The sequence below is a fragment of the Polistes dominula genome, unplaced genomic scaffold (genome assembly GCF_049000335.1).
Source record: "Polistes dominula isolate Pdom_NZ unplaced genomic scaffold, Pdom_raw_medaka contig_16, whole genome shotgun sequence".
Lineage (NCBI taxonomy): Eukaryota > Metazoa > Arthropoda > Insecta > Hymenoptera > Vespidae > Polistes > Polistes dominula.
This window is the reverse complement of record NW_028301040.1, coordinates 4,491,119-4,518,646: the sequence shown is the minus strand read 5'-3', so window position 1 is coordinate 4,518,646 and position 27,528 is coordinate 4,491,119. Positions and strand designations below refer to the sequence as shown.

The following is a 27,528-nucleotide window of genomic DNA, read 5'->3' as shown; positions in this document are numbered from 1 at the left end:
GCACGAAAACTATAGTTGCATGTATCTTTTTTTTTTTATCGTTGATCAAGTAAACGAACCACGTTCTATATTATCATCGATTCTTTTTTTTATTTTTTATCTTCTTTCATCGTCTATTTTACATCTTTCTTTTCTCTACTTTTTGTATTTTTTTTTTGTTGTACTTTAGAAATATTAATTTGCACCCTGATTTTATTTCATTCATAAGTTGCTCAATGCATGTGACGGGAATTTCATTGTTAATATCAATTTACCTGGCATGATGGATTCAAAAATGTTAATTAAAAAAGACATGAAAATGTACAAAAAAAAATTAAAATTAAAAATTTGATTGAAAATGAGAAGAATTTAATACAAATTTTGCTTTTAGTCGCACATCCATCGTGCCCGTTCTCCGATAATAGGAGAAATTTATTAAAAAAAAAAAATCAAACTTTACCTTCGTCTTTATCGCTGCATTATCTTCTTTTCGTTCATATGTCATCGTTTCATAATTTATTCAACCGATGCGAGTGATTATAAATAAAAAAAAAATACAAACTAATTGAAAGAATAAATCAAATTGAATTGTAAAATTCGAATGATAAGAAATAGAAAGAAAAATATAAAATCTGTTGAATAAAAAAAACTCGCATCGGTAATCTCGCGTACATTGCGATCCCTCGTTTATGTTGCGTGTTGGTGTTGGTGCAAGGGGCAGGAGATACCGATATACATATGGTACGAGACGTATCCAACCCACAGTGGCGAAGGGTACGAAGGTCGCGTCTCGAGAGTGAGCCCAAATTCGAATTACGGAATGGCCAGCCTAAACCTTACAAACATCCGTGAGAGCGATCAAGGCTGGTACGAGTGCAAGGTCGTCTTCCTCAACAGGTCGCCTAACAGTGACAAGAATGGTACCTGGTTCCATCTCGACGTCCACGGTTAGTGATTTTTTATTATTATTATTATTAATATTAATACTATTATCGTCATAATAATTTTCTTTAATTGCAGAATAATTCGTGCTAATTTTTTACTATTATTATTTTTATTAATATCAATACTTTTATCATCATATAACAATTTTCTTTAATTGCAGATTACATTTTTTTGACGTAGTATTTGCTATCGAGTTTTATAAAAAATACAAAAATAATTATAAAAAAGTAGAGAAATATTTCAACAACAAAATTGATGGATTGATATTTTATTTTAATAAATATTAATATATTTTGAAAATTTTTTTTTCAATTCATTCTTTTGTTTTTCTTCGTCATATTTGTCTTGTGTAAAAATAAAGAAGGATACCGATCGACGTAAGGGCTGACTCCACCCTACACCGGTGGGTGGTAAAAAAGTTTTTTACCCACAGTAGTTACTTGTCGTAGTTACTACTTTTTCCAAAGTTTTCATCCGACTTACGTCAGAGAGTAAGAAGTTACATCATACTCACCCCAAATTCTCATCTCCTCCCTTTTACCCCGCCTTTTTCTTGAGTTCTCTTTTCCATACCCACCAACCTCCCTGCCCCTACCCCATTCCTCTTCATATTACTTCGAGCTTAAGCAGATTATACGTCTACAACTAACGTATTTCTGTCATATTTTAAAAAAAGAATTAACTTTACGAGACGAGGCTTACATCTTTCTATCTTTCTCTTTCTTTTTGAAGTGAAAACTTCTTTAAAATGGGAGTGATCTGAAAAGTAAATAAACGGAAACGGAGCTATGTAACGAAGCTATGAAACGGTTGCCATACTAAATAATGAGAGAAAAAGAGACAAACATAGGATTTAGACTGCGAGGGAATGAGACGGAATATAGCTATACAGTTTTTCCTATTCTCGGTCTCCTCTTTATGTTATGCTTCGTAGTTATCGCTCCTGGTTGTATATGTGTGTGTTGAGTGCGACTGCATACTACAAAGCGTAAACACACATATTCTTTCGATACTCGAAATGTTTGTAGGTAGGAGCGATAGAAGGGTAAAAGAATAAGCAGAGATAAGCACGTAGGTATGCGACAAAAGTATAAGGTCCAAACGAACCGACTGTCGACATAAACAAAGAAGGTGCGTGGTATGTTTTTTTTTACCAAACGTATCATTTCTTTTCTATTTAAAAATGTTTCTATTTTATTGAAAAATTAATATTAAATTATTTATTTCGTAAATATTATTCTTATTAATAATTATGAAATATATAGATTAAAATAATTGTATTGTCTGCAAAATTTTACAAAAAAAATGTTTGCGTATTTAGGAAATTTATACTAATTTTTCAATAAAATAGAAAAGTTTGTTAATACAAGAAACTCGATTACGAGGCTTTTTAACGAAGCTTGTTTACGAGACTCTTCTACGAGGCCTAATAAAACACGCTCTACAGACTTATCAGACGAGACCCTACGGACTTATCGGAAAGACCCTACGGACTTATCGGAAAGACCCTACGGACTTATCGGAACCGCCCTACGGACTTATCGGAAAAAACCTCACTACTTTATTAAAAAAACCTCACTACTTTTCGGAAAAAACGTTACTATAGAGTTGTTTACTACACTAACAGAGGTGTTTAGTTACCATGCATTTTTTAGTTACCAGAAGCAACTCGTCTCATTTCTTTGAATTGAGAACTTGCTTGCTGTGTAATATGTTATCTATTTATATGTGTTTTCAATAAAACGTATAATAATTTTTGAATGTGATAACAATAATATAATAATAATATTATAACAAATAAACCCAACAATTATCCTACTTCTGATATTCTGCAGTCGTCTCTTTCTCTCGAAACTTAGTTTTTCGAAGGTTTCACTTCTAACACGTGTGTTCTGCCCACATGATATTTTTTTGTTTTGCTTTTATTCATTTCTTGAGATATAAATTTTTTATACGAGCAATTTGGGAATTGAATAAAATGACGTTTAACAAATATTAAGACATTAACGAAATTGAAGAACTTTAAAGGTTTTTCTTTTTAAATTGAGTTTTTTTATTTTTCCACTAGTATCTTCTTGCTATGACAGCAGATTAATAAGTAATTTAAATATGGGAATAAAAACAAATATACCAAAAATATTCTTTATTGAAAAGATAAATATTAGGATGTATAAAGAAGATTCGTTTGCATATCTTCGAGTAAAAATTCGGCAAAAATACGTGAGTAGTAGTATCGCTTGTTCATGCTCCGTTAAACGGAGCTTCGAGTCGTTGTTTCCTCTATCTCAGATTTTTAAATTTTCCCCGTTGGCAAAAACGAAAGACGTAGGGAGGAAAATAGAAGAAAAATTGAGAAAAAGAAAAAGAAAGAACAAAGATATTTGCCTTGTGAAGAACCGCGCAAGCGTTTTTCTCGATTCGTCAACGTCAATGCGACGACGCAAGAGGGGTGAGTGAGTGAGAGTGAGAGAAAGAAATAGAAGGAAATAGAAAACCAAAAGAATAAGAAGACCACGAAGAAGAAGAAGAAGAAAAAGAAGAAGAAGAAGAAGAGTAAAAAGAGAAAAAAGGTAAAACAAGAAAAAGAAAAACCCGTGTTAGGTGGGGGAAAACTTATTGCCGCGTTTTGTTTGGCCATAAACGTTGCGGAAAGGGCCAGAGAGAAAAGGAAAAGCATTTAGATTACGAACAAAAGGAGAACGAAAGAGAGAGAAAAATAGAAAAAAGTAGGAAAGGAAGAAGGCGGTGGTGGTGGTGGTGGTGACTCCTTTTTCTATTTTCTCTCTACCCCTACCCCCGTGTTTTCCACCCCTTGTCATTTGCTTCGAAAGCAAGCCTGGAGCCTTCGGGCTTAAACTCGACTACTACTACAACTACTACTACCACTACGACAACGACGTGGATAGACTCGGCATCAAAGAGAAAAATACTCGGGGCACCGGAAAAGCGTTTAAAGCTCCTTTGTCCTTCTCACCGAAGTGCCTCCGTTCGGGCCCTCGAGTTCGCATTACAATGATAGAGTGCTGTCCGTTTTTTCTCGACATCCTCAGGACTACGACGTGTTCACCTTCGTATGTAATTTATATTCCGGATCGTAATTACGGATCCTCTAAAAAAAACGACAAGTGGAAATATGACCGACTTATCAGTTATTTGTTTCACTACCTTATATCCCTTAACCCCCTTCTCCTCTCTCTTTTATTATCTTATTGGTTAATTAACACATTGAAATTTACAACGTTGTTCTTACTTTATTTTATATATTATTTTATTGAATACTTTTTTTTAAATGAAATATTAAATAAATCGTAAATTTCTTTATTTATATTATATTTATTTTGATCATATATTATATTGAAAAATTGTAAAAAATTTGTAATATTATTCTTTCAGTATTCTATAGTAATACGTTTTAAATTTCCATTTATTTCTATGCGGTATACAGTAAAAATAACGTAGGTCACGAATGTATTACATTAACATAAGTTTTACATAAGTTTTACATTAAAAGTACAAGTAAGAAAAAATATTTTCATTTGTTTGTATTAAAGACAGAATTACACTCAAATATAATGATGTATTTTGTGAAATATTATTCAAAAGATAAATACACGTCTTACGTAAATTCGTTCGTTGTAAATGTAAATTTTGGTAGTTTTCTGTCTTCGTTGGTAACCAAAAAGTATTACCGATATATTTCGATTGTCATTCTAATGAGAATACGAAGAAAGAAATTCGAATAAGAGATTCGACGGATTGAAATTATCATCCCTAGTCGAGACTCTTTCCCCATCACCAACCCCATCCCCTTCCGAACATCTGCGGTGGACATCTAAAGCGTAGAGTTTGGCGCTCGTCCAATTTGTAGCGCTCGGCACGATATAAAGTCGCTGACATGTAAACACTCTCGAATTGGATGTTGGATTGGTTCCGTCCTAGAATATACTTGCTTTATACGACAAACGAAAACGAAAGAACTCGTTCGATATCTTTCTACTAAACCATTTATTCCTAACTTATGTGATATTCTCGCCTGATACATTACTTCTTTTCATTTCATTCATCAAATATACGAAAATCCATAAATTTTGTTTTTAATATTATTACTTTATTGTATAATTCTTTTTCTTTATCAAGGAAATAAATATTTAAATTTTAAAATATATATATATATATATATATATATATATATATAATATCATTTATATTATAAATATAAATAATAATACAAATTATAATATAAATATATTATTAACTTAATTATATTTAATTTAATTTTTATATTAATATATAAATAATATATTATATATTATAATATATATAATTATAATAATTTAATTATATTATTTATATAATATAATATAAATTACAATATTAATATCTTATTTTAATATATATATATATATATAAATTATTGTATATTATATTATTTATATTATAGTTTTTTTTTTATATTATATTTTAAAATAAATTTATATACTCATATTATCTAACTAAAAATTATTAATTATATTTTTTTATATCCATTTAATTTATATGTCGAAAGTACATTGTAATAAATATTATAGTCAGACCTGTTAAAACTATGATTTGCAAAGGAAACCATTTGAAATAATTTTAGTTTTCATTTTGAAGATAGAAATTAATGGAAGGGTAGTGGGTGGTATGATTGTAATTTAGTAATATTTCATATTCTTGCAGCACCACCCAGATTTAGTATAACGCCCGAGGAGATGATTTACGTGAATCTGGGCGATGCGATAATATTGAACTGCCAAGCCGAAGGTACCCCGACGCCTGAAATTCTCTGGTACAAGGATGCAAATCCTGTCGAACCGTCACAAACGATTGGTATCTTCAACGACGGTACCGAACTGAGAATTGCAACCATCAAAAACGAGGATATCGGTGATTACACGTGCATTGCGAGAAATGGAGAGGGACAAATCAGTCATACTGCGCGAGTCATCATAGCAGGTGAGATAATAATAATCATTGTTTTTATTTAATTAGCACAATAGATTTGTTTCTTGTATCCTCTTTTTTTTTTTTTAATATAATATTTGAAAAAATCGATTTTATTTCGAAGGTACTCTGTCGTAGTAATTTTTAAATCCTTCAATTGTATTCGATTATTTCTCATTCACACGTTAAGTTATTTAAAAATAGTAAACACTCGAAAAGTCAATTATGTTTGCTTTGTATGATATCATTATCCCTCACTTATGTCTTCTTCAGTTTTTACTGTGAACTCGTAGCGGTAAGATCATCGAAAACAACTATCCTTTTATTATTTTCTATTTAGCATTATTATCGTCGATCACGTAAGTCCTTTTATTCATATTTTTTATATTAACTATTTACTTTGTTACTTTGTACATACATTATATACATATATTTATATATATATATATATTTATATTTTATTTTCTTATTCTTCTTCTGTTACATGTTGTATTTAGAAAAATAAAAAAATAAAGATTTCCTTTTAGAGGATGGAAATCAAAAAACAAAACTGGGGTAAAAATAATTTTTGATCACTGTGTTCTTTAGAAAATATTTTGAATAAAAATAAGAATAACATGTTTCTACTTTAATCTTATTATACGTCGTAGTTATTAATGTTTCTTTTGAACGCGCGTTCTTATTAAATCATTGTTTTATAGATAATATTTTTTAGAATAAAAAACCACAGACAAATCCGTGTAATAGTTGAATGTATTCGAGTCAACGTCGCGCGTGTATTATAACATCGAACAACGTGATATTGTAATATTATAGTTCCTATTTCTTTTTTCCATACGACGTTACAAATATTACCCGGTGGGAAACATTAGAGGGTGCTATTTTAAGCATTAACTTTCTGACAGAAACGCATTAGCTCTTGTAGTACGAACCATGATGCGGCTTTAATCCACTTGGTTCGCGGTTTGTGAGACAACGACGAAAAAAAGGCGCCTAACATCGTAGAAAACGATCCTGCTCCATCCCCCTTTTTGTATCAGGGTGTGATATAACGAAAAAAAAAACAAGAAAAAGATTAAGAATGAAAAAAAATGTATTATGAACAGAAGGAAAAATAAAAGAAGAACAAAAAAATGGAAAAATATAGAAAGAGGGAGTGTGAGAGAAAGAAAGAAAGAGAAAGATAGAAAGAGAGAGAGAGAGAAAGAGAAAAAAAGAAAGGGAGAAAAATATTGCAGGTATCTCGCGAAGACAATAAGTAAGACGAGCAAACCCTTTTCTTTATGGGTTTTTTTTTCTCTTTTTTTTGTCTTCTTCTTTTTCTTCTACTTTTTTATTTTTTTTATTTTTATATATATATATATTTAAATGTATAACTTTCCTCGACTATACGGACTGGCAAAAAATATTGTATTTTCTTTTTGCGAAGCTTCTCACTCTCGACGACGAGAATATTTTAATTTGTTATTCTGGGTACCGAGCAAGAAGAGACAGTGGTGTTATATCTGTGTAATCAGGATTTTTCTTATCAGCGTTTCGTCGGGAAGAAATGAAAAGAAATAAAAAAAACCTTAAACGTCGGGCACTATTATGATTTGTATATGTTATATATATATATATAACGTGAAAAATCTACGAAACTACGGTAAATTTTTTTGTTCGTTGTATATTTGTATTTATATACATATGTTTATTCTTATATATTTATATATAAATGTTTAGACATACTTTGTAATATCTCGTACTTACTTTATGGGGTGGAAAATGATCGCGAATAGAGAGTATCTTTACGCATAAAGTACGACGTTTATATCAGATAATCAATAAAAACTGAATTGCAACGGCTATTGACGAACACAGCGTTATTAGACACAAATATTTTCGATAATTACAGATCGAGCGAATACCGATATGGAAATTCCGGTAACCACAGTATCAGAGAATACCTCAAAGCGAACCAGTAATTTGACGCTGTTGTTATATCGGCATAGACGCTCGATACGATCAAATAATCAAAGTAAGTCAAAGTGGTATAATTCAGTAATTTTTCAATTTCCATTCATGACATTCTTCGTATATATATATTATTATATATATAATTTTTAGTACCAATTTGCTTTGTAACTCGATCACGCTAGTAAAGATAATAGTTTATTTTTGAGCCGAATTGCATGTCCATATTTATCACCTTGGAGTTTGCCTACATTTTTTACCATCAAATTTTTAGCATACTTTTTTCGTGTTTATATCTCGCGAAGAGAAGTAATTGACTTATATCACTGTGGCTCTCAAAAAGTAGTTCGAATCAAGCGCGTATCAAAGCTCGAGAAAGAAAAGAAATGAAAAGAATAAAAGAAAAGAAGCAAAAAAAAATTAAATAAAATAAAATTAAAAAAAAATGATAAAAGATAATAAGAAAAAAAAAAAGAGAAAGAGAAAGAGTAAAAAAAGAAAATGAAAGGATATGAAAGAAAAATGGGGAAATATGAGAACGTTAACTAAATGATCGATATAATAACATATTGTACATGCATATAATATATTATATATAAATTAAATTGAGACAAAAATCTAATATTTCGCGATTAGAAGCAGAGAATGAGAGCTCGCGGAATTATCGAAAGTGTTTCAGCCAATCATCGGCATTCATTTTTCCAATGATCTTTCACAGAGGTTTTGTTGTTCTCTCACACGCTGGAAACGTTTCATCGCTAATGCTGTTCATCGAAATCACACGTACATATTTACACGATTAATATGCTCTTACACACATATGCATACACATACACACACACACACACACACACACATAAACATAAAATACATACATGAATATACAAACACATACAGAGACATATACACATGCGATCATTTTAGTATTTTAATAATGCTCACGGAACGACTGGACAAAGCTTTAAGTGTTTCTAGCATCCGCTTACAACATTATCGATGGTTTCTTTTATCTCATTCGTGCCAACGACGAGCTATCGATTGTAACAGATAATGAACGTGATCTAACAACGTATCTCCATGAAATCGATTCTACTATTCTTCTACCCATAATGGACACAGGAGCAGGAGAACAAATAAATAAAAAAATAAAAAAAAAACACGGATGGACTGACAGACATAAATCCCCCTCCTCCACCCTGAACGATCGTCCACCCACGAAACTGAAAACAAAAAAAATAAAATTGTATTCTCTGACCATGAGTTAAACATATATGTTTCTGTTACATTTTATTTTTATTAGCTTTTTGCGTTATTATTATGTGATTATGCATATATTATAATAATATATTATTTATATCATCTAAAGTTAAGAGGGATGATAATCATTATACCAAGTACTCGAATATCTTTCTACGTTTTTATCTGTTTTTCTATCTTCCTTCCATTTAGTTTTTTATTTATTATTATTTTTTTTTATTTTGGAAATCAATCGACCACGCGGTTATTGGTTTTGATATTAACAGAAGATATATCTTCTATCTAAGGAAAATATATATATATATAAATTCGAGTAAGATAGGGGTATTCGAGTGCAGGGTATCCTGTTGTTGATAATATATAAATCATAAATTGAAAAAATTCGATACGTATTTTTATGTGTGCGTGTCGTTTTCCACGAAGCGATAAAATTCGCGTTAGGTAAAGTGGTTACAGTCCACTACCACAATCACCACCACCAAACCATAAACCAGCACACTACCACCACTATCACCTTTTTCCTGGTTACCTACTTTTCCAAACGCCTCTTTCTGGCCAATTAAGGGTGCTTCTCGCACACCGCGAAGCTCGCGTTAAAAGACGATTTGTCTCCCCTTTCTCCCCTTGTCACCCGCATATCCTCACGGCTAATGTTTCTTCCATCTGACCCAACGATCTCGTCCACTTTTTCTTGCAGCTTTCTTTTACTCTTCCTTTCCTTTTATTTCCTTCTCTCTTTCCCCTCACAGTCTGGTAAAAACTTATCATCTTATTTTTGATCCAAATTATTTTCTAAATGTGAATTTTGAAAGAAACGTTTAACTTCTATTAAACATTTTTTTTCTTGACTTTTTTTTTCTCCCTTTCCCCCCTAACCTTCTCTCATTGAGATTAACACGATTGAAAAAAGTTTTAAACTAATATATAAACTTCTTTTGAATATTCTTTTAACTTTTAGTAAAAGGTAAAATGTGACATTGTAAAACTGAAAGTATGTGTATGTGTGTGAGAAAGAGAGAGATAGATAAAGGTATATTTTTATTTCTTTTATCTTTCAGTTCCTTTTCTATCTCGTACGAAATAGAACTGACAGTTGAGCGGCATTAATGCCAAGTATTTCAAACGACGAGAAAGAAGTTAAACTTTTGTCTATCTCTATACACATATCTATATAGATATATATCTTTCTTAGTACTATCATCGGTGAGAAACTTTAATCTTGCTTTAAATATTTAGCGAATATCCTGAATCCATTTTTCCTTACTTTTGGATACTTGAACTCTTTCAAAGTTTAAATATTTTTATTTTTTTTTTTTATATATAAGCGTTATAGAGCATGTTTCTATTCAATGTTAGCATTGATTTATAATGAATTAATTAAAATGTTCGTCATCGTTAAACATTGACCTCTTTTCTAATGTTTCTTCGAGTCAAGAAAATATATATATAAGTGACTATGTAAAAGAGTCTGTTAAATTGAGTTGCAGTAACTACGAATGTAGTTTCTGTTGTCATCTACGTAAACGAACAGAGCAAAAAAAGAAAAATGAAAAAACGCGAATTAATTATAATAAACTACCTTTATCTTTCGTAATTAATAAATGAAATACTTTAAAAAAAAAGAGAAAAAGATGCAGTAGAAAAGTTACTCCATGATATTTTTTCATGAAAGAACGAAAGAGATCATTTGTAGAGAAATAATATAAGTTGGGCTCGGTGAGTAAATTGAAACGTGTAATTCAAGTTTAATAGTTGCTCGCGTATGTTGATATCCATTTTTTGTCTTTTCTACATTTTCTATTTTTTCCTGTACGTTTTCGTTAGTTGCTGCAAAAGCACGAGGAACGAGAGTTTGCCAAGCTTTGATAAGAATCGTGCGTCTTACGAAAAAAAAGTAGAAAAAAAAAACTGTCGGTAGAGTAGATATCTTTGAAATAGTCACCATTAAACTTCAATGCACTTCTCTGCGGACGATGAATAAATGAATACGAGTCCTTTGAATCACCCCCTCGACGTAAAGCGAAAGCGCAGAATATACCAACACATGACGCGATACCTACGTTGATGCATATTTTTCAAGAGACGATTCACACACAGAGACACATACATTCTTTTATTCATCATTCAAAGAAGTATATGTAGGTAGATATGATAGGTAGGTAAAATAGGTATACCAAAACTGATGATAATCATTTATTACATGAAAAAAAAAATAAAAATAAAAAAAAGAAAGTAAGCATACGTTACGAAAAATGTTTTCTATTTGTTGAAAGTAACACATTCGAAATTATTACGAGAAGAAGAAACATTTACGTGTATATCCTTTTATTATCTATTTGTTTGTTTTTTTTTTTAATTAATTACTAAAATCAAATTTAATTCTAATACAATTGACATGTGATCAAAAACAAAACATTACATATATATTTGGAAAAAAAATATATATATAAGCTCAATACGTGCTATGTGTCAGCATCTTTTTATACTTTTACCAAAAAAAAAAAAAAAAAAAAAAAAAAAACAAGAAGTTTAAAACTCGAACTTTCTTCTTTTCGCGTAGAAATTCTTCGTAGGTAAGAATGGTTCGCTCGCTCCTTAATCCGGAAGAGATCTACGATTCTTCGAATATTTCTTACATAAAAGTTGAAATCCAACAGCAGCAGAGGCGCCTCCTCTCCTCTCGCACATCTCGCGAGGATACATAAAACCTACCTTAATCCCTGCAAGTGACGACAGATCGGATTGTGGAAAATATTGCTGAATCGGAGAAAGAGTTCAGCCTTTTGTTGGCTGAGATCGATCCCCACCCTCTCATCCTTTATCCACTCTTTCGTACTCTTTCTCTCTCTCTCTCTCTCTCTCTCTCTCTCTCTCTCTCTCTCTAACTCTTTTACCCTTTTCATACATCCATCTCGCGTTCCCCTCCTCAACCCTCTATTTTTCCATTATATACTAGCTACAATGATATTTCCTTCTGGAACGTCGAGTTCGTTGCTCAAAGCTCCGAGTTTTCAAATTCTTGTGGGTATTAAAGTAAAAATTCCATCGGTTATCGGCAACGATATATATAATGCGTACCCTTAGAAAAAATAGTATTTGTTGAGAAATTCATGAATAAGTGCTTGAAAAAATATAATTGCAAAGGTACTATTATCTCTTTTCTCAAATAATAATTAACGTTAAATAAGTAAACGAAATTAACACACATTCGAGAAAATATAATATTATCATATAAAGAAATAACGATAGATAAATAATAAATCAAATATAATAGTAGGGAAAAAAGAAATGTGTTTTATCTACGAAAGGAAGTATCGTGGTACACAAACATAACGCAACATCGTGCTGCTTGTTCTTCGATTTTTTATTCCATATCACGTTGGTCTCCAGTTTTCCATATGTATATGTTATATATATATATATATATATATATATATATATATATATATATTTTACGAGGAGAATTCCTATTTACGAGAATAGCCTCCGGCTCGATACTGCCACGATTTCGTTTCGCGTCCTGTTTCTGCATGAAGTAACATTAAAAGCACCATCGTTCTATTCCATACTTTCGTCCAGGATATTGACCTAACCCCTAGTCGTGTTTTCGTCATCGAGAACAAACCAAACAATTTGTTCTTTTGCAACATTCAAGATCGATCTATATGTTTTATTTTATCTGAAAAAATAAATCAAAATTAGTATTTTGATTTTAATTGAAAAAAAAGTATCGCAATTTTGTGAAATAGCATATTGGTATATTTTTTTATTAAAAAATATCGTTTATTATATTCGTAAATCGAAAAAGATTTATACGCTAAGATGGAAATCAAATCAATCGTAAAAAGAAAACAATACCGATGAGGGGCGTGTTTTCCGCATCTATTTGATTCAAACAATTTAATCGAATACGAACGACGACTACGGCGACTACCACGACGATCCATTTGAAATGTAAAATTGTGAGCGTATTTTTCTTTTTCTACCTATTTTACGTTGACCTGGACTGAAGTTTCTCGTAACTACCAAAACACACTCACGAAGATTTATTTCCATTCAACGTATATCTTATTTACATTTTCATTCTACTATTAATCGTAGCTCGAATTTTAAGCGATAATACAAGGACCAAATATAATATAAGAAGAAGACACACACCTTTCTCGATTAAGAAAATGATCCTGATGCTTCGCGAATTTTCTATTCGTTTTTCTCTTTACTTTTAAATTTGTTCCTTTTTACTTACTTTCTTTCTAAGTTCTTTTTCTTTGCAAATGTCACACGGCAGTAAAGGGAAAAAGAACGCATTTGCATTTTAATTGAATTTTATTCTAAGAATATCCAATAACATTATTCTTGATCGTCGAGTACATTCGTTTCGTGTCACCGTTGTTCATACGAGCGTGTAAGATGTTAAGCTTTTGCTCCTAGTATCTTTTCCTTTTTAAACGATCATTTAAAGACCTAACTCGAATCGTATTTTTTTTCTTTTTCCCCCTCCACTATCCCGAATGTAAAAGCGAATCTGCAAAGCTTACGAATACGCTCCCACACTGGCACGATATTAAGCTATACACGCCATTTTGTTGTAGAAAAAAAAAAGAAAAAAAAATACAAAACGATAACTGTCGAAAGAGGGAGTGAGAAAGAAGGGGAGGAAAAGAAAGAAAGAAAAAAAAAAGAAAAAGGGTGTCGAGCAGAAAAAAAAAAAAAGAAAGAAAAATGCGAGACAGATAAGGACAGGCTGAGTATTTTCACGGTGCGTTTAATTTCCGTTTCTACAGGAGGAGCTGTCATTATGGTACCCCCATCGAATCAGTCGAAACTCGAAGGAGAAAAGGTTCAGTTTTCTTGCGAGGCAAAGGCTTTACCAGGAAACGTGACGGTACGTTGGTTTCGAGAAGGTGCACCGGTTACGGAAGTATCGTCATTGGACACGAGAGCTTCAATCAGGATGGATGGGAGCCTTGTCATTAGTCCTGTCAGCGCCGACGATTCCGGTCAATATCTCTGCGAGGTTACCAACGGTATTGGCTTGCCCCAAAGTGCCAGTGCCTATCTCAACGTAGAGTGTAAGTTAAAGATAAAACTTGTAGAGGTACTGGTGTGTTGTTTTCAACGAAAATAAATTCATCGCGATAATATCACGTGTTCCACTTTACTATGCAGATCCAGCGAAGGTCGCGTTCACGCCGACGGTTCAATATCTGCCCTTCCGGTTGGCTGGTGTAGTGCAGTGTTATATCAAGGCTAATCCGCAATTTCAATACGTAACATGGACGAAGGACAAGCGACTACTAGAACCTTATCAGGCTAAGGAAATCGTGATAATGAACAACGGCTCCCTGCTGTTCACGCGAGTCAATGAGAATCATCAAGGAAGGTATACGTGTACTCCTTACAATGCTCACGGTACCCAGGGTAGTTCAGCGCCAATGGAAGTACTCGTTAGAAAACCACCGGTTTTCACGTTAGAACCGGAAACGGTTTATCAGAAAAAATATGGCGAAAGTGTCGAAATGCATTGCAACGCTCAGGAAGCAGAAGGCACTCAGAAACCTACCATACAATGGCTTAGGGTATGACAATTATAGAAATAATTTCGTTATTATCTTTTTTAAATAATTAACAGTGATCGATTATATTTTCTATGACGTTTGTTCTATCTTTATTATTCTGCGCAGAAGGACGGTTCACCGATTCAACGCAACCGGGCAAAAATCAACGGCGGTAATCTCACGATCGAAAGCTTACGACGTACAGATTTTGGATTTTATCATTGCGTTGCATCGAACGAAGTTGCTACCATTTCCACTTCGACTCAGTTAATCGTCGAGGGTACTCAACCTCATGCGCCTTACAACGTTACCGGCAACGCTACGGAATTTTCAGTTACATTAAATTGGTTACCTGGTTATTCCGGTGGTCCTGATTATAAACAAGATTATACAATCTGGTAAGTAACTTATTTTATTTTAATTAACTAATTCCTTCTTTTCGATGTTACATTAATTTCATTCATTTATCAGGTATAGAGAAGCTGGTACATCAGAATGGGAAACGATACCAGTGACACCATCGGGTAGTACAATGGTCACGATCAACAGATTGACACCGGCTACGGTTTATGAGTTTCAGGTTATCGGAAAAAACGCTTTGGGTGACGGAACAATGAGCAAAGTCATCACCATCAGAACTCTCGGTAATTAATTATTCGAATTTGTAAAATGATTTTATTATTATTGTTTGTAAATATTCAATTAACAAAATTGCATTCGCCTCGGGGTAGAATTAGTCTAAACAATAACTAAAGCCAGCATTTACTAACATAGATATCTCTAATGCTTAATTAAATTTCTCATTTGCTAGTCGTATAAATTTTTCTTTATTCTAATTCTTAACGTTGCTCATTCCTAAAGACGTGGCACTGACACCATCATCGAGTGCTGGTCAGGCTGCTGCGACGGACCAAAGCGGTAAGATTTTCATTGAAAATCTATCCCTTTTTTAAAATCGCGTTAATTCAAATGTTTTATTAAAATATTATTCTCTATATTAGAGATAGAGAAGTATTAGAAGGTAATTACATAAAATCATTTACGCGAATGCACATAAAAAAAAAATAAGAAAAAAAAATAAAAAACGGTCCACGAAAAGAAAAGAAAAAAAAATAACATAGCAACAATACAATCTTTTTGCATACGATTCTCTTGTTTGAATATCGTCAAACAAGTAGAGTTGAAAAGTTATATGGAAGAGATACCCCTCACGGTCATAAACGAAGACTCACACTAACACACATTGACGACAAAGAAAGGAAAGTCCGGAAAAATAGAGAGAGAGAGAGAGAGAGAGAGAGAGAGAGAAACGAAAAGAAAAAGAAAAAACAGGGGGTAAAAAAATAGAGATAGATATAGATAGGACGTAAGAATAGAAAAGATAAAAGTAGAAGAAAAGAAGGGAACCGGAGGCTTTTCCGTCGCGACTTATCGTATCGGAAAACCCATCGAGCCGTGTTCGTTCTGCTTCCGCTTTTATTTCCTTTCCTCAAATCCAATGGTTCATTGCCTTTCATTTGTACATACATACATACGTACGATGCTTCGAGCACCTACAGATTTCTGCCATTCTCCTTCAACATTATTCTTTTCTCTTCATCTAGCAACCCACTCACCCTTACTCTGGCTACCATGCACGCTCACGCATCATCAGCTTTGCTTGTTAGTCTTCCTCGAGAAACTGGATTAGAGGAGATTAATGATACTCCTGGGGGATCATGTTCGTACGCTTGAATCTCTCTTCCAGTTCACCTACGACGCCCTTAGAACCATCACCACCCTTCAACCTCTCCTCTCCTATTGCCCCCCCCCCCGCCTTTTTTTATTTTTCTTTCTCTCTTTCTCCGTCCCTTTTATCTTACCCATCCTTTTTCTTCTTACAAACAAGGCTTTTTTTTCTCCCTCTTTCTGCGTTTCTTTGATTTCTCACTTTGATTTTTTTTACTCCCTCCATCCTCTTTTTTGTTTTGTTTTTCTAATTTCAGACATCTTAGATTATAGTACCCTCGAATTATCGACCGATTCTACTGGAAATACAGGCATACCGTCTACCATAAGGCCCAAAGGTATAACAAAAGTGTTTTTTCTTTTCATCTCTCGTTCTCCAATTATTTTCAATTCTTTTTGTCAATTCCATTTGAGGAAAAAAGAAAACAAAAATGTAAAATTTCACGTATATATTCCTCGTAGAAGTTAGTCGAAAAGGCGATATTTTAATCCACTTTGTAGACGGACTTTCCCTTCCTACCTCGTTTTCCCGTTTCATGTTTGCTTTATACGAATGTACGTACACACATATATATGTACGTATGTTCACGGAAATATGGGTTTAGAAAGTAGTCAAAGGTGTGCATCGTCACGTCCACCGTTATTAAATCCGACGTGTAGTAAAAGTGACTCTAGTATGGTACGTCCACTCTCGGTATTCTCACCTTTTCCATATACCTTAAACAACCCTTTTTCTCTCCCAACCCTTTTTTCACTCATCGGCACCTTTCAATCTTACAAATTTCTATAAAAAATATTTGTACGATAAAATAACACGTTCACTGTAGTAGTAATACTGTACAGCAGCACCATCACCACCATCAATATTTTTTTTTTTTTTTATTTTAATTAAAGCACAAAAAATGGGAGAAAATTTGTAGCACTTTTACTTTCAGAAATTCTCTTCTGATCGATCATCCAAGAGAGATCGCCATTTTAAAAGGACTCTACGTGAGAGAATAATAAAAAAAAAAGGAACCTTTTAGAAAGTTTCTCATTAAAATTCCTAGCAAACGTTTATTGCGTTCCCCTTTTGTCGGAAGAAGGAAGTCAAAGCTTCCTCTCCTCCTGGTCGTTTCTTATCCATATAATCTTTCTCCTACTCGAAGTACGTCGGATTAAACGTTATTACTCTGCAATAAAGGACTTCGAATCTTGTGCTTGCAAGATCGAAAGAAACGTAAGGAAAGGAATCAAATACGAAAGGCAGAAAGTAGAAAATAAAAAAGAACAAGAATGAGTGAGAGAGAGAGAGAGAGAGAGAGAGAGAGAGAAAGAAAATAGACAGATCGATGTTATGTGTCTCGTAAAGAAATAAAAAAAGAAAGGAAAATCAAATGAAATTGAAAAAAAAAAAATTTTTTGAACGAATTTAAAAACGTCCAGTTTAAAAGGTTGGAAATAATAAAAATTTAATAACATTTGAGAAACATTGATAAAATTATTCTTAACTTACGATGATAACGTACACTATTAATTTCGTAATTTAAGGTAGAATAAAAAATAAAAAAAAAAAGCATTTTTGTTAAAACGCCTAAGGCTTTCCACGTATCGTCGTTACTTTTACCGATATTCCTTGGGGAACTCGCGAATAGAAAATTGGAATGAAAGTGAGATTCATTTAAAGCTCCATGAGAGATCTCTTCTACTATCTATCTTTTCTCTCTTCTCTTTCAATATTACGATAAAATCAGTTTATCTTCAGGGAAGGAAGAAGAACCTTTGTTAAGGTTTGCTCGATGAAAAAGAGAACATGGGAGGAATCTCGTTAACTTCAAACGTTGAGAAACGTTGGATTTTTTGTACACGTTGGACCAACTGTTTTCTTTTTTTCTTTCCTTTTTTTTTTCATTCGTTTTACGCCTCCCACGGGTTTTTACCCGTTTTCGATCGATGCATTGACCACCACTACTACTACAACCAGTAGTAGCAGCATCATTCGTGAACACCACCACCCTTTTCGTAGGGCTATTTCAAAAGAAGGAAGTTAGGTTCGGGCGAATACACTTTCTTTTCGAGTTTATCGCAATCCTTGTAAATTGGATTAATCCACTCGTTCTCTTATTCGTTTTCTTCCTTCATTTTACGGCTTAGTAACGTTTATACCTAATGCGTTCTTTATTCTTTATTTACGATCCTCGTGTTATATTAAAAGTGATAGGAAAGAAGAGAAAAAAGAGAAAAATAAATAGAAGAAACATAGTCAAAGAGAACAAATTCTGTTTGAAATTAATTTCAACGAATTCAATTGGATTTAGTTTTATAAACGATCTAACCGTGTTTGAACATAACCGTAAGGTTTTTTATGGTTAGACTTTAACCGACAGTGGGTGTAGTAATGAAACGATATTGATGTAGCTTTTTAATAGGATTAGCCACAAACGTGAGGTCATCTTTCGTTCCTCTTCTAACGCGTATAACGTTACAGCCTAATTATTTCCGGCATTCATTCGTTACCTTTATTAACACACGTAATCCTAATTCCTAGCTGACCTTATTTTTCAAAAATGATATCCAACCGAGCAAGAGAAACACGTTCAAAAAAAAAAATAATAATTGATTACATCTATTTCTTCTTCTTCTTCTTCTTTACTTTTACATTTAAAATATTACATATTAAAATGTATCAAACATTCTTTTATATTTGTGAAATAAAAAGTATAATGTAAGTAAACAAAATTGCATACTATATTAAAATATAATAAGTAATATTATTTGATTCCTTTCTATACTAAAATTAAATAAACTTATTTTACAATAAATTCATTGAATATTACATATGTGGATATATTTACAGGACCGAAACCAGGTCCACCGAAAAATCTTACGGTGACCGAAGTCAGTAATGGTTTTCTAATAACTTGGGAAGCTCCATCCGAACGGAATCATCTTATTCAACATTACACTATCAAATATAAAACTGACGGGCCCTGGAAAAATCTCAATAAGGGACAAATCCGTCCGGAGGATACACAGTTTTTGGGTAAGTTCAAATTTTTACAAAGATATAATAAATTCGATTGATTCGTAAAATGAATTTGTTTGATTTTTGTTTTTTTGGTGTTAACAGTGAAGAATCTGGTTGGTGGTAGAACGTATTATTTCCAAGTGTTCGCAAATTCAGCGACGAATTATGGTGCCAGCGAACAAGTTAAATTTCCTGTACCTGCTCGTGTGAAACACAAAGCTATCACGGCCGGTGTTGTAGGTGGTATTCTTTTCTTCATCGTCGCCATTATCCTGAGTATATGTGCGGTGAAGATCTGCAATAAGCGGAAAAGACGAAAACAGGAGAAAGGTATGGTTATTTACGTTCATATGGTTAAAATAATAAACGCTTGATATACAACGTACATGTCTTGTATCCGGCCTGCATCACTGCTCCTGGTCGTGTCGATCATTCTCATTAATCAAATTAAAGATTAATAATTATATTTTTCATTCGAATCTGCAGGTAGAGTAAATAGGAATTTGCATTTTCTTACGTGCAATACTAGAAGAACTTTTATAAATAGGATTAGAGGTAATTTAAAAAAGTTTCAAATTTTTAACAATTAAGTTCATATCGATAAAGTAATTTGAGTTATCAGAAATAATAGTAGTAGGATTTTATTTAATCAGAGGACGACGACAACGATCCGAGCACCGCAGGGGCTGGGCAAGCACCTGTGTAACCGTACGCATACAAATTTAACATAGTTTTGTAACATTATAGAACTGCTTTCAGCGTATAACATGGTGACTTGCCGGGTTACCGACAACAGGAATGGTGCAGGGCAGGGGCCTCAAGGAACAGTGCCTTTGAAAAAGTGAGTGTCTATCTCCGACAAAATTCCTCCTCCCTTCAGGTACCCATCTACAAAAGAGTATTACGATCAATACATATAAATTTTCTAAATCCTAGAATCTCTTCTGGGATCGTCAAGGACGAAAACCCTATTTAAGGAATCTTTAGATCGAGGGAGTCGTATCTGCAATGTTGAACGAAATTTTCTAAGATTTAGTTTGATCCTTTGAGATTCTCTTAATCGCCCTGTCCTTTGAATCCTCGACCGATTAAGAAAGATTAGCGTTCGTGAAATTCTCGTTAAACTTATTCTAAAGAGAAGATATATATATATATATGGTCGATGGAAACGATGAGATGGTTTTTTTTAAAAGAATTTCACTTCTTTTCTAATCAACGCTAGCTCACGTCGTGAAGTCTAAATACTTTTTTCGAGCTTTTCTCATTAACTTTAATACTCGATCGTTTTGCATTAAAGTAGCGCTATCAAAAAAGCTTTTTGCTCGTTTTGAACCACACAAGAACTTATCATTACTTCGTATATTTATTTATTTACTTAACGTGTATATAACTATTACAATTAGCAGGACAAATTAGTGAAGTACGATGAGCCGGTTGAAATATGACGCGTTAAATTTTGTAGCTAGCATAAATTCTCTTACTCTCTCTCTCTCTCTTTCTCTCTTGATGCCACCACCTCCCAGTGGTGGTTGGTTGTGGTGGTGGTGGTTGTGGTGGTGGTTGCTTGCGTGACTAATGACGATGCATGATAAACGAGACGGATCAAACAAAGTGCGCAACAAAACATCGAGAATTCTAGTTGATGGACGAGGTTTCTACCATGGCGGACGGGTGATTAAGACGAAAGCTAGAACGAGCTTTCTAAGCTATAGGAAAAGAAAAAGAAAAACAGATGAGAAGTTCTCTCGAACTCATCTTTTACCTTAAAAATCGGATCGATGATCTTGATTCTTTACAGGAGGATTCCAAATGGGGGTAATGGGGTTTAGGGTACTGTAATACCATTGCAGATGCGACCTCGAAGAGAAATATACATCACATAGGCTTAGCCAGAGCTAGTTATTAAGTCCACTCTTCCCCCTTTTTACGAGCAGTAGGCAAACTGAAGCACCGCAAGCATTTTTATTAATACCTATCACGAGCGATCTATATTATTATATATAGTTAACGAGTTTACGAGAACATGATGATTAATTATTCCGATATATCTGTGTTCTCGTTAAATTATCAAAGTTTACATTACGCGTTTCTTTTTTTTTTTTATATATATATATATATACAAAATGATGTCGTCGATGCAAAAACCACGTTTTATTATTACATTACATTTTAACACGTAACGTTAATTATTTAACGTTTCTATTTCATAATGATACAAAACAAAAAAAATGATCCTTGTAATATGTTTCCTTGCATCGACGCTCTACCGTTTATTTGTCAATTTATTCAGCTAGATGATCATCCTGAAATCTGTTTTTTTTTTTTTCAACAGAGACGTACGAGAGAGAAACACTTCATCATCTCTCTTCGTTCTCTCTCGTCGTCTCGTCGTTTAATTCGCGATTAATTGTTAAAAAAAAAACAAGAAAAATTTCTCTAACAAATACAACAAAAATTACATAGAAAGAAGAGCAGCTGTTTCGACTCCCCCAGTTCATGAGGAATAAAAGACACGAGTAATAAAGTCGAGAAGTGAAAAATATTAGAAATAGTAACAAACAAAAAATTTATAATCAGAATAAAAACAAAACCCTCTTTTGATCTTCTTGCGTTCAAGAATATGATGCGTGCACACACATATATGCTTATTATATATGTGTGTGTGTAATTTATACTTTTTTTGAACTATTAGATCTATTTTTCTATGAGAAAAATATTCATATGAAAGACTAAAGAATATTAATAAAAAAAAAAAAAAACATAGAAAAGAATTAACCATAAACCGGCAGACTTAACCGCAACAGCAGAGGTATTTTGGACGAGGTTGGAGAACGATTCTCTTTTGTCGTGCTACTTAATTAATTAACGAAACGAACTCTGTAACTCTCAATCTGTCTTTTTTTTTCTCTATAATTTTTTTCTATACTCTTTCTATCTATCTATCTCTCTTTTACTCTATTTTTCTGTCTCTTTTTCTCACATACGACACATTCAAGCGCGGCTATGCGTGCACCTAATTATTTCATTCTCCGTTCTTCTATCTTTTTTTTCTTTTTTTCTTCCATATCGTGCACTTGTTTTTTCGTTTGACGTCAAAAGGAAGAAAAGTTAGAAAAAAAAAATAGAAGAAAAAAGAAAATCGCTGGAAAAAAAAAGGAAAAGAAAATTTAACATACGTCGCGTGAAAGAAATTTCACCTACGCTAATCTCGAATAAGCCATATTGCATTCGTTTCAGTTTCTATTTAATTCTTTCTTTTTCTCTTTCTCTTGTTCTCTATTTTTGAGGATGGATTTTCTCTTTTTTTTTTCTCTACTTTTCATTTTTCTCTTTCTCTTTTCTTATTTTTATGTGATTCTATTTTCAATGACAAAGAAACATTTAACATTTTCTATGATGTTAAAAACCGTACCTATAATTATTTTCAATTATTGAAACTACGAATAAAACGGGTTGCACGCGTAGCGAAGCAGAATAATAATAAAAATAATAATAATCAATCGTACACCTAATCTCAATTATGATTTTTATCGTGGCATCCAAAAGTCCACAATACGACTGCAGTGATGCCTATTCTGGATCGTCCTATTCTTAGTTGTTTTTTTCTATCGCGACGCGTCAAATCTTTTTTCCAATATATTTCCGTTTTTATATTATTAATTTTATTCTATTATTTTGAATTAAATTATATTATTCCCTTGATATATTTAATACCTCAATCCTATCCGTCAAAAAATCAAAAATTTCTAGAATATTTTTCTTTGCTTCCGGGATGAATAATCCAATTGTTATATGCACAACGAATTTTATTTTCACTTTGAAAACAACTTATGATCCTTACACTTACTTACCAAAAATACCAGAAATTATATTTTAAGTGCTTTATTAACAAAAAAAAAAAAAAAAAAGAAAAAACAGTTAATAAAACAATATCCAAGTTTACACAGTAGTACTACGTAATTCCTTAAAACATTTCAAGCAGAGACAGCACCAACCCGGAATCAAAGACAACGTTGGACAGAAAAGAAAAACCTCCACATCATCGTTTCCCCTTTCATTTTCACTATCGTCATTTTTATTTTTTATTTATTTTTTTATTTCTTCTTTTTTTCAGTTACTTTCACTTTGAACGACCAGCAACATCGTTAAGCGTGGAAATCACGTTTGCTCATCGCGAGGGTGTTATCGAGTAAAATCCATCCCTTCTCCTTTTTCCCTATACTCCTGTTTTTTCTATTACATACTCATATATGTAAATAATTATTTCTATTACATACTCCTGTTATTTCTTATATTCTGTTTTTCTATTTACAAATATGAAACTTATAAAAAAGATTATTTTTCTCTACTTTATTAACCCTCGTGACGAGCCCGTTCACCTATATGTATACGTTCTTCATCTTTAGTTTTGATCAAACTAACGCGTATTCTCCTATGAATTAAATCGAGTCACGATTTCACACGTATATAAAAAATATATATATATATATATATATATATATATATATATTTATTAGCGAAAAAAGCAATCGACGATGCACGTTTGATACCTACACGAATATCCAGAACGGGCTGAACGGTTCAGCCACTGCCAAGAATTTTTACGAAGCTCAGCATTCGTAGTCGATAATGATGAAGACACTTTTGCAATTAAAAATATTGAACGTTCGATCGTTTACATCGAGTGTTCAACATTTATCAACCGACTACGAATACGGAGTTAACGTTAATTCGCGATCAGAGCAAGGATCAGAAGAGAGCCGACGCGAGCTAGAGATATGTCCGATTGTCGAGAGACTTCTTGAGAGAAAGTTGAAGATACGAATAACGATTGAACTACATAAAACTTAAATCTCATTGATACTGTCAAAATGTTAATTTTATCTTTGTGAATCGTCTCTCTCTCTTTCTCTCTCCCATTCACAATGGGTCTTTCGTACAAACGGCAGTTAGTAGTTAATATAGTGCGACTGAAGTTAACGAAAAATAATCAAATAAAATATAAATGAAAAAGAATGTAGTATTCCAATATAAAAAAAAAAAAAAAGAATAAAACGTTAACTAAAACAGTCAAGCACTGAGAAAAGAAAAGAAAGAGAAACCACAAATGAAAATAAAAAAGAAAAATAAATAAATAAACGAAAAGAACGGAAGAGTTTAAAAAAAAACAACTAAAAAACAGAAAAATCGTGGGCGTCTCTTGTCCTCCTCTCTCTCTGTGTTTTCTGTAGGTCGACAAACCTAAACGCGTGCGGCGAGTCAGCCTCGTCGCTGATCCGTTGTAGCCCGTTGAATCCGCAACTACCACCACCACCACCACAACCTCTTCATCAACCACCACTTCCTACGCAAGTAACCACCCCCGCCACTGCCACCTCGGAGCCGGTCCACGAGCAGGCCCCCCGAATCGTGATCGTGACCATCACGCGCTCCACCTCGATAATCCAGATTACGACAGCGTATTTATCATAGAGAGGCGGAACAGTAAGCCCTAATCTCCGCTAACAACACAGAAAATAATACCAAGTACTCACCGTCACAACTACTACTACTACTACTACTACTACAGCTACTACTACTGCTACTATTACTACTACTATTACCACTACTACTACTACGTAACCCGAGACCACGGTTGCTCCCGAGAAAGATACTCCGCCGACGGTATATATGTCTCTGTATTTGTGTGTGTTTGAAACACGCCGTGCCGAGCGGTCCATCGATCGATCGATCAGATCGATCGGATCGACCAAATTGCCATCGATCCTTGTCGGTCGATCGAATGAGCAAGCGCCACTTTGCCGGTGGGACATGTCCGTTACTACCACTACTACCACCGCAACTTCTACTACTATTACTATTACTATTACTACTACTAATACTACTACTACTGCTACTACTGCTACTACTACTACTACTACTTCTACTACTACTACTACTACTACTACTACTACTACTAACTACCATCATCTACCACTTTTATCACTACCACTACTATTATTACCGCTAATATGCGAGACTACAGCTCTGCAATGTTACCTGCTAGGACCTACTAATCTACCATTACCACCTACTATCAACTACTTAGGATGATTGTCATGACTGTAGATGAGATCAGCAATACAGGCAAAACAGCTAGGAGTCACACTAGTAATATCCAGTCAGTACCCTAATTACCTTCGTTCGGCGGCCTTAGGGAGTACATAGATAAGAGACGAGGCAAGGCAGTTATAATCCTTTTCGATCTTCGTACGATCATTCATACTTCTTGAAATATTATTATTGTATTTCATTAATGTATAACGTTTTCTTATTGATGCTTATAATCCTTTGAATTTTTTATTAATGACAATTCACAGTCTATCTATCTCTATCTCTCTTTATATCTTTATCTCTCTCTATATATATATGTGTATATATCTCTCTTACTCTCTCTCTCTCTCTCTCTTTCTCCCTTTTATTAATCGAGAAAAATTATTGGAGAGTAGAAGAAGACTGGCTCGTGTTGTTTCTCTCTTCTCGCTCTTCTTCTCTTTGACTGCTCTTGTTTATTTGATCATAATCGCGAAACAGGAAGTTCTTTATCACGATCCCACCATCACCATTCTATATTCATATCTATCTATCTATCTCTTTTTATCACATACATGAGGACAAATACACACATATATACACCATAGTACACTTAACCCTTTCACCAAATTCATTCGTCATCTTTTGATTAGTGATCTTCTCACCCAACGTGTTTATTATTGATAACAATTTTTTTATTTTTTTTATATACGGACACTTCGATTTAGATATTTTCGGTAAATTCGATGGTGTTTGAATATTTATTTTAAAATTATATTATTTTTCTTAATTGAAATCAATTTTAATGAAATTTCGTCTAAAAAGGCCATCGAATTTTCCGATAACGAGCACTAATTTTAGCTGATAACTTTCTTATTGTTATAGCTAAATTTCGTAGCTGCATCCACTTTTGGTTGTCACATTTAACACAATTAATGGGAATACGACGAGTTACTGGTAAACGAAAAGCTTTTTGGTTTTTCTTTTAAATTGCCAGTAATCCTCGTTATGATTAACAGAAAATGCAGGTGTTGATTTCGAGAATTGTCTTGTAATGTTAAATGATTTCTTTTTTTTTTTTTTTTTTGGTGAAAAAGATCTATGCAAAAGGGAAACAATATCTGCAGTTTCCAATTAGTTTCAAACTTGATCACTATCTTAAGATCATTACATATCTTTTTTTTTTTCTTCACATTCGTCATTAATTTATTTCCACGTCGCTGTAGTATTATTCATTCATAATCGTTATTTTTGTGAATCTATTTCTCTCTCTCTCTCTCTCTCTCTCTCTCTCTCTCTCTCTCTCTCTCTCTCTCTATATATATATATATATATATATATATATATATATATATATATATATACATATATAAATATATATCTATTTCTCTCTATTTTTCGACACAATTTTTTCTAACATCATTGTATACGCTTTTTAAACATTTCTATTACACGTAAATAGCATGTCACAAGAATCACACGTGCAATTATAAAAGCATGATATTATATTAGGCGTGTGCGTTCACAGGACCATGATCGTTCTATTTAAAATTCATTAGAAAAAATTATTTAGTGATGAACAAACAAATTTTCAATTTGAAAAGAAAATAAAACGATAAGTTTCAGAATTAATTGTCGTTTATAAATATCAAAACATTTAGAACAATTTTAGAATTCAATTGTAATTTCAAAATGCTTATGAGTTATTTTGATTCTTTCCAGTCTTTCGATTCTAGACGATCTATGAAAGACACGTTCACTTACACACACACTCGGAAATATACGATCGAAAATAGGTAAGCCGCCATAGCTGCGGCTTCATTTTCAGCAGTGTCTATCTATGGCCTCCATACTTGTCGTATTTTTTCTGTTTATCGTCTTTTTTACATCACATTTTTTAAACCGTCAAACATCTCACATTTTCCAAATTAATTTGATCCTAACCTTTGAGCATTTATTTTTCAATCGATATTCAAAAGGTTTATTTTACAGCCTGCACTTTTGAAAAGACATTCTGTTTCGTAAGACTCTTATGTTAAAAAAAAAAATATTCCTTTTCATCGA

General features: G+C 32.9%; 1 protein-coding gene across 17 annotated transcripts in view; it reads left to right on the top strand.

Annotated features, from left to right (window-relative positions):
• The window catches only part of LOC107064858 (protein turtle), a 228,292-nt gene that overhangs the window by 189,694 nt on the left and 11,070 nt on the right, over positions 1 to 27,528 (top strand). For 6 of the 17 annotated variants that reach the window (XM_089174711.1, XM_089174704.1, XM_089174705.1 and 3 more), the window contains 12 exons: positions 695 to 926; positions 5,626 to 5,901; positions 7,784 to 7,906; positions 13,884 to 14,171; positions 14,269 to 14,678; positions 14,784 to 15,055; positions 15,129 to 15,301; positions 15,519 to 15,575; positions 16,643 to 16,723; positions 19,222 to 19,407; positions 19,495 to 19,722; positions 20,140 to 20,233. In XM_089174711.1, coding sequence (XP_089030837.1) covers positions 695 to 926; positions 5,626 to 5,901; positions 7,784 to 7,906; positions 13,884 to 14,171; positions 14,269 to 14,678; positions 14,784 to 15,055; positions 15,129 to 15,301; positions 15,519 to 15,575; positions 16,643 to 16,723; positions 19,222 to 19,407; positions 19,495 to 19,722; positions 20,140 to 20,233 — 2,420 coding nt within the window. The remainder of the gene's footprint in view (positions 1 to 694; positions 927 to 5,625; positions 5,902 to 7,783; positions 7,907 to 13,883; positions 14,172 to 14,268; positions 14,679 to 14,783; positions 15,056 to 15,128; positions 15,302 to 15,518; positions 15,576 to 16,642; positions 16,724 to 19,221; positions 19,408 to 19,494; positions 19,723 to 20,139; positions 20,234 to 27,528) is intronic. The other 11 variants (XM_089174713.1, XM_089174710.1, XM_089174709.1 and 8 more) reach the window with 10 other exon arrangements.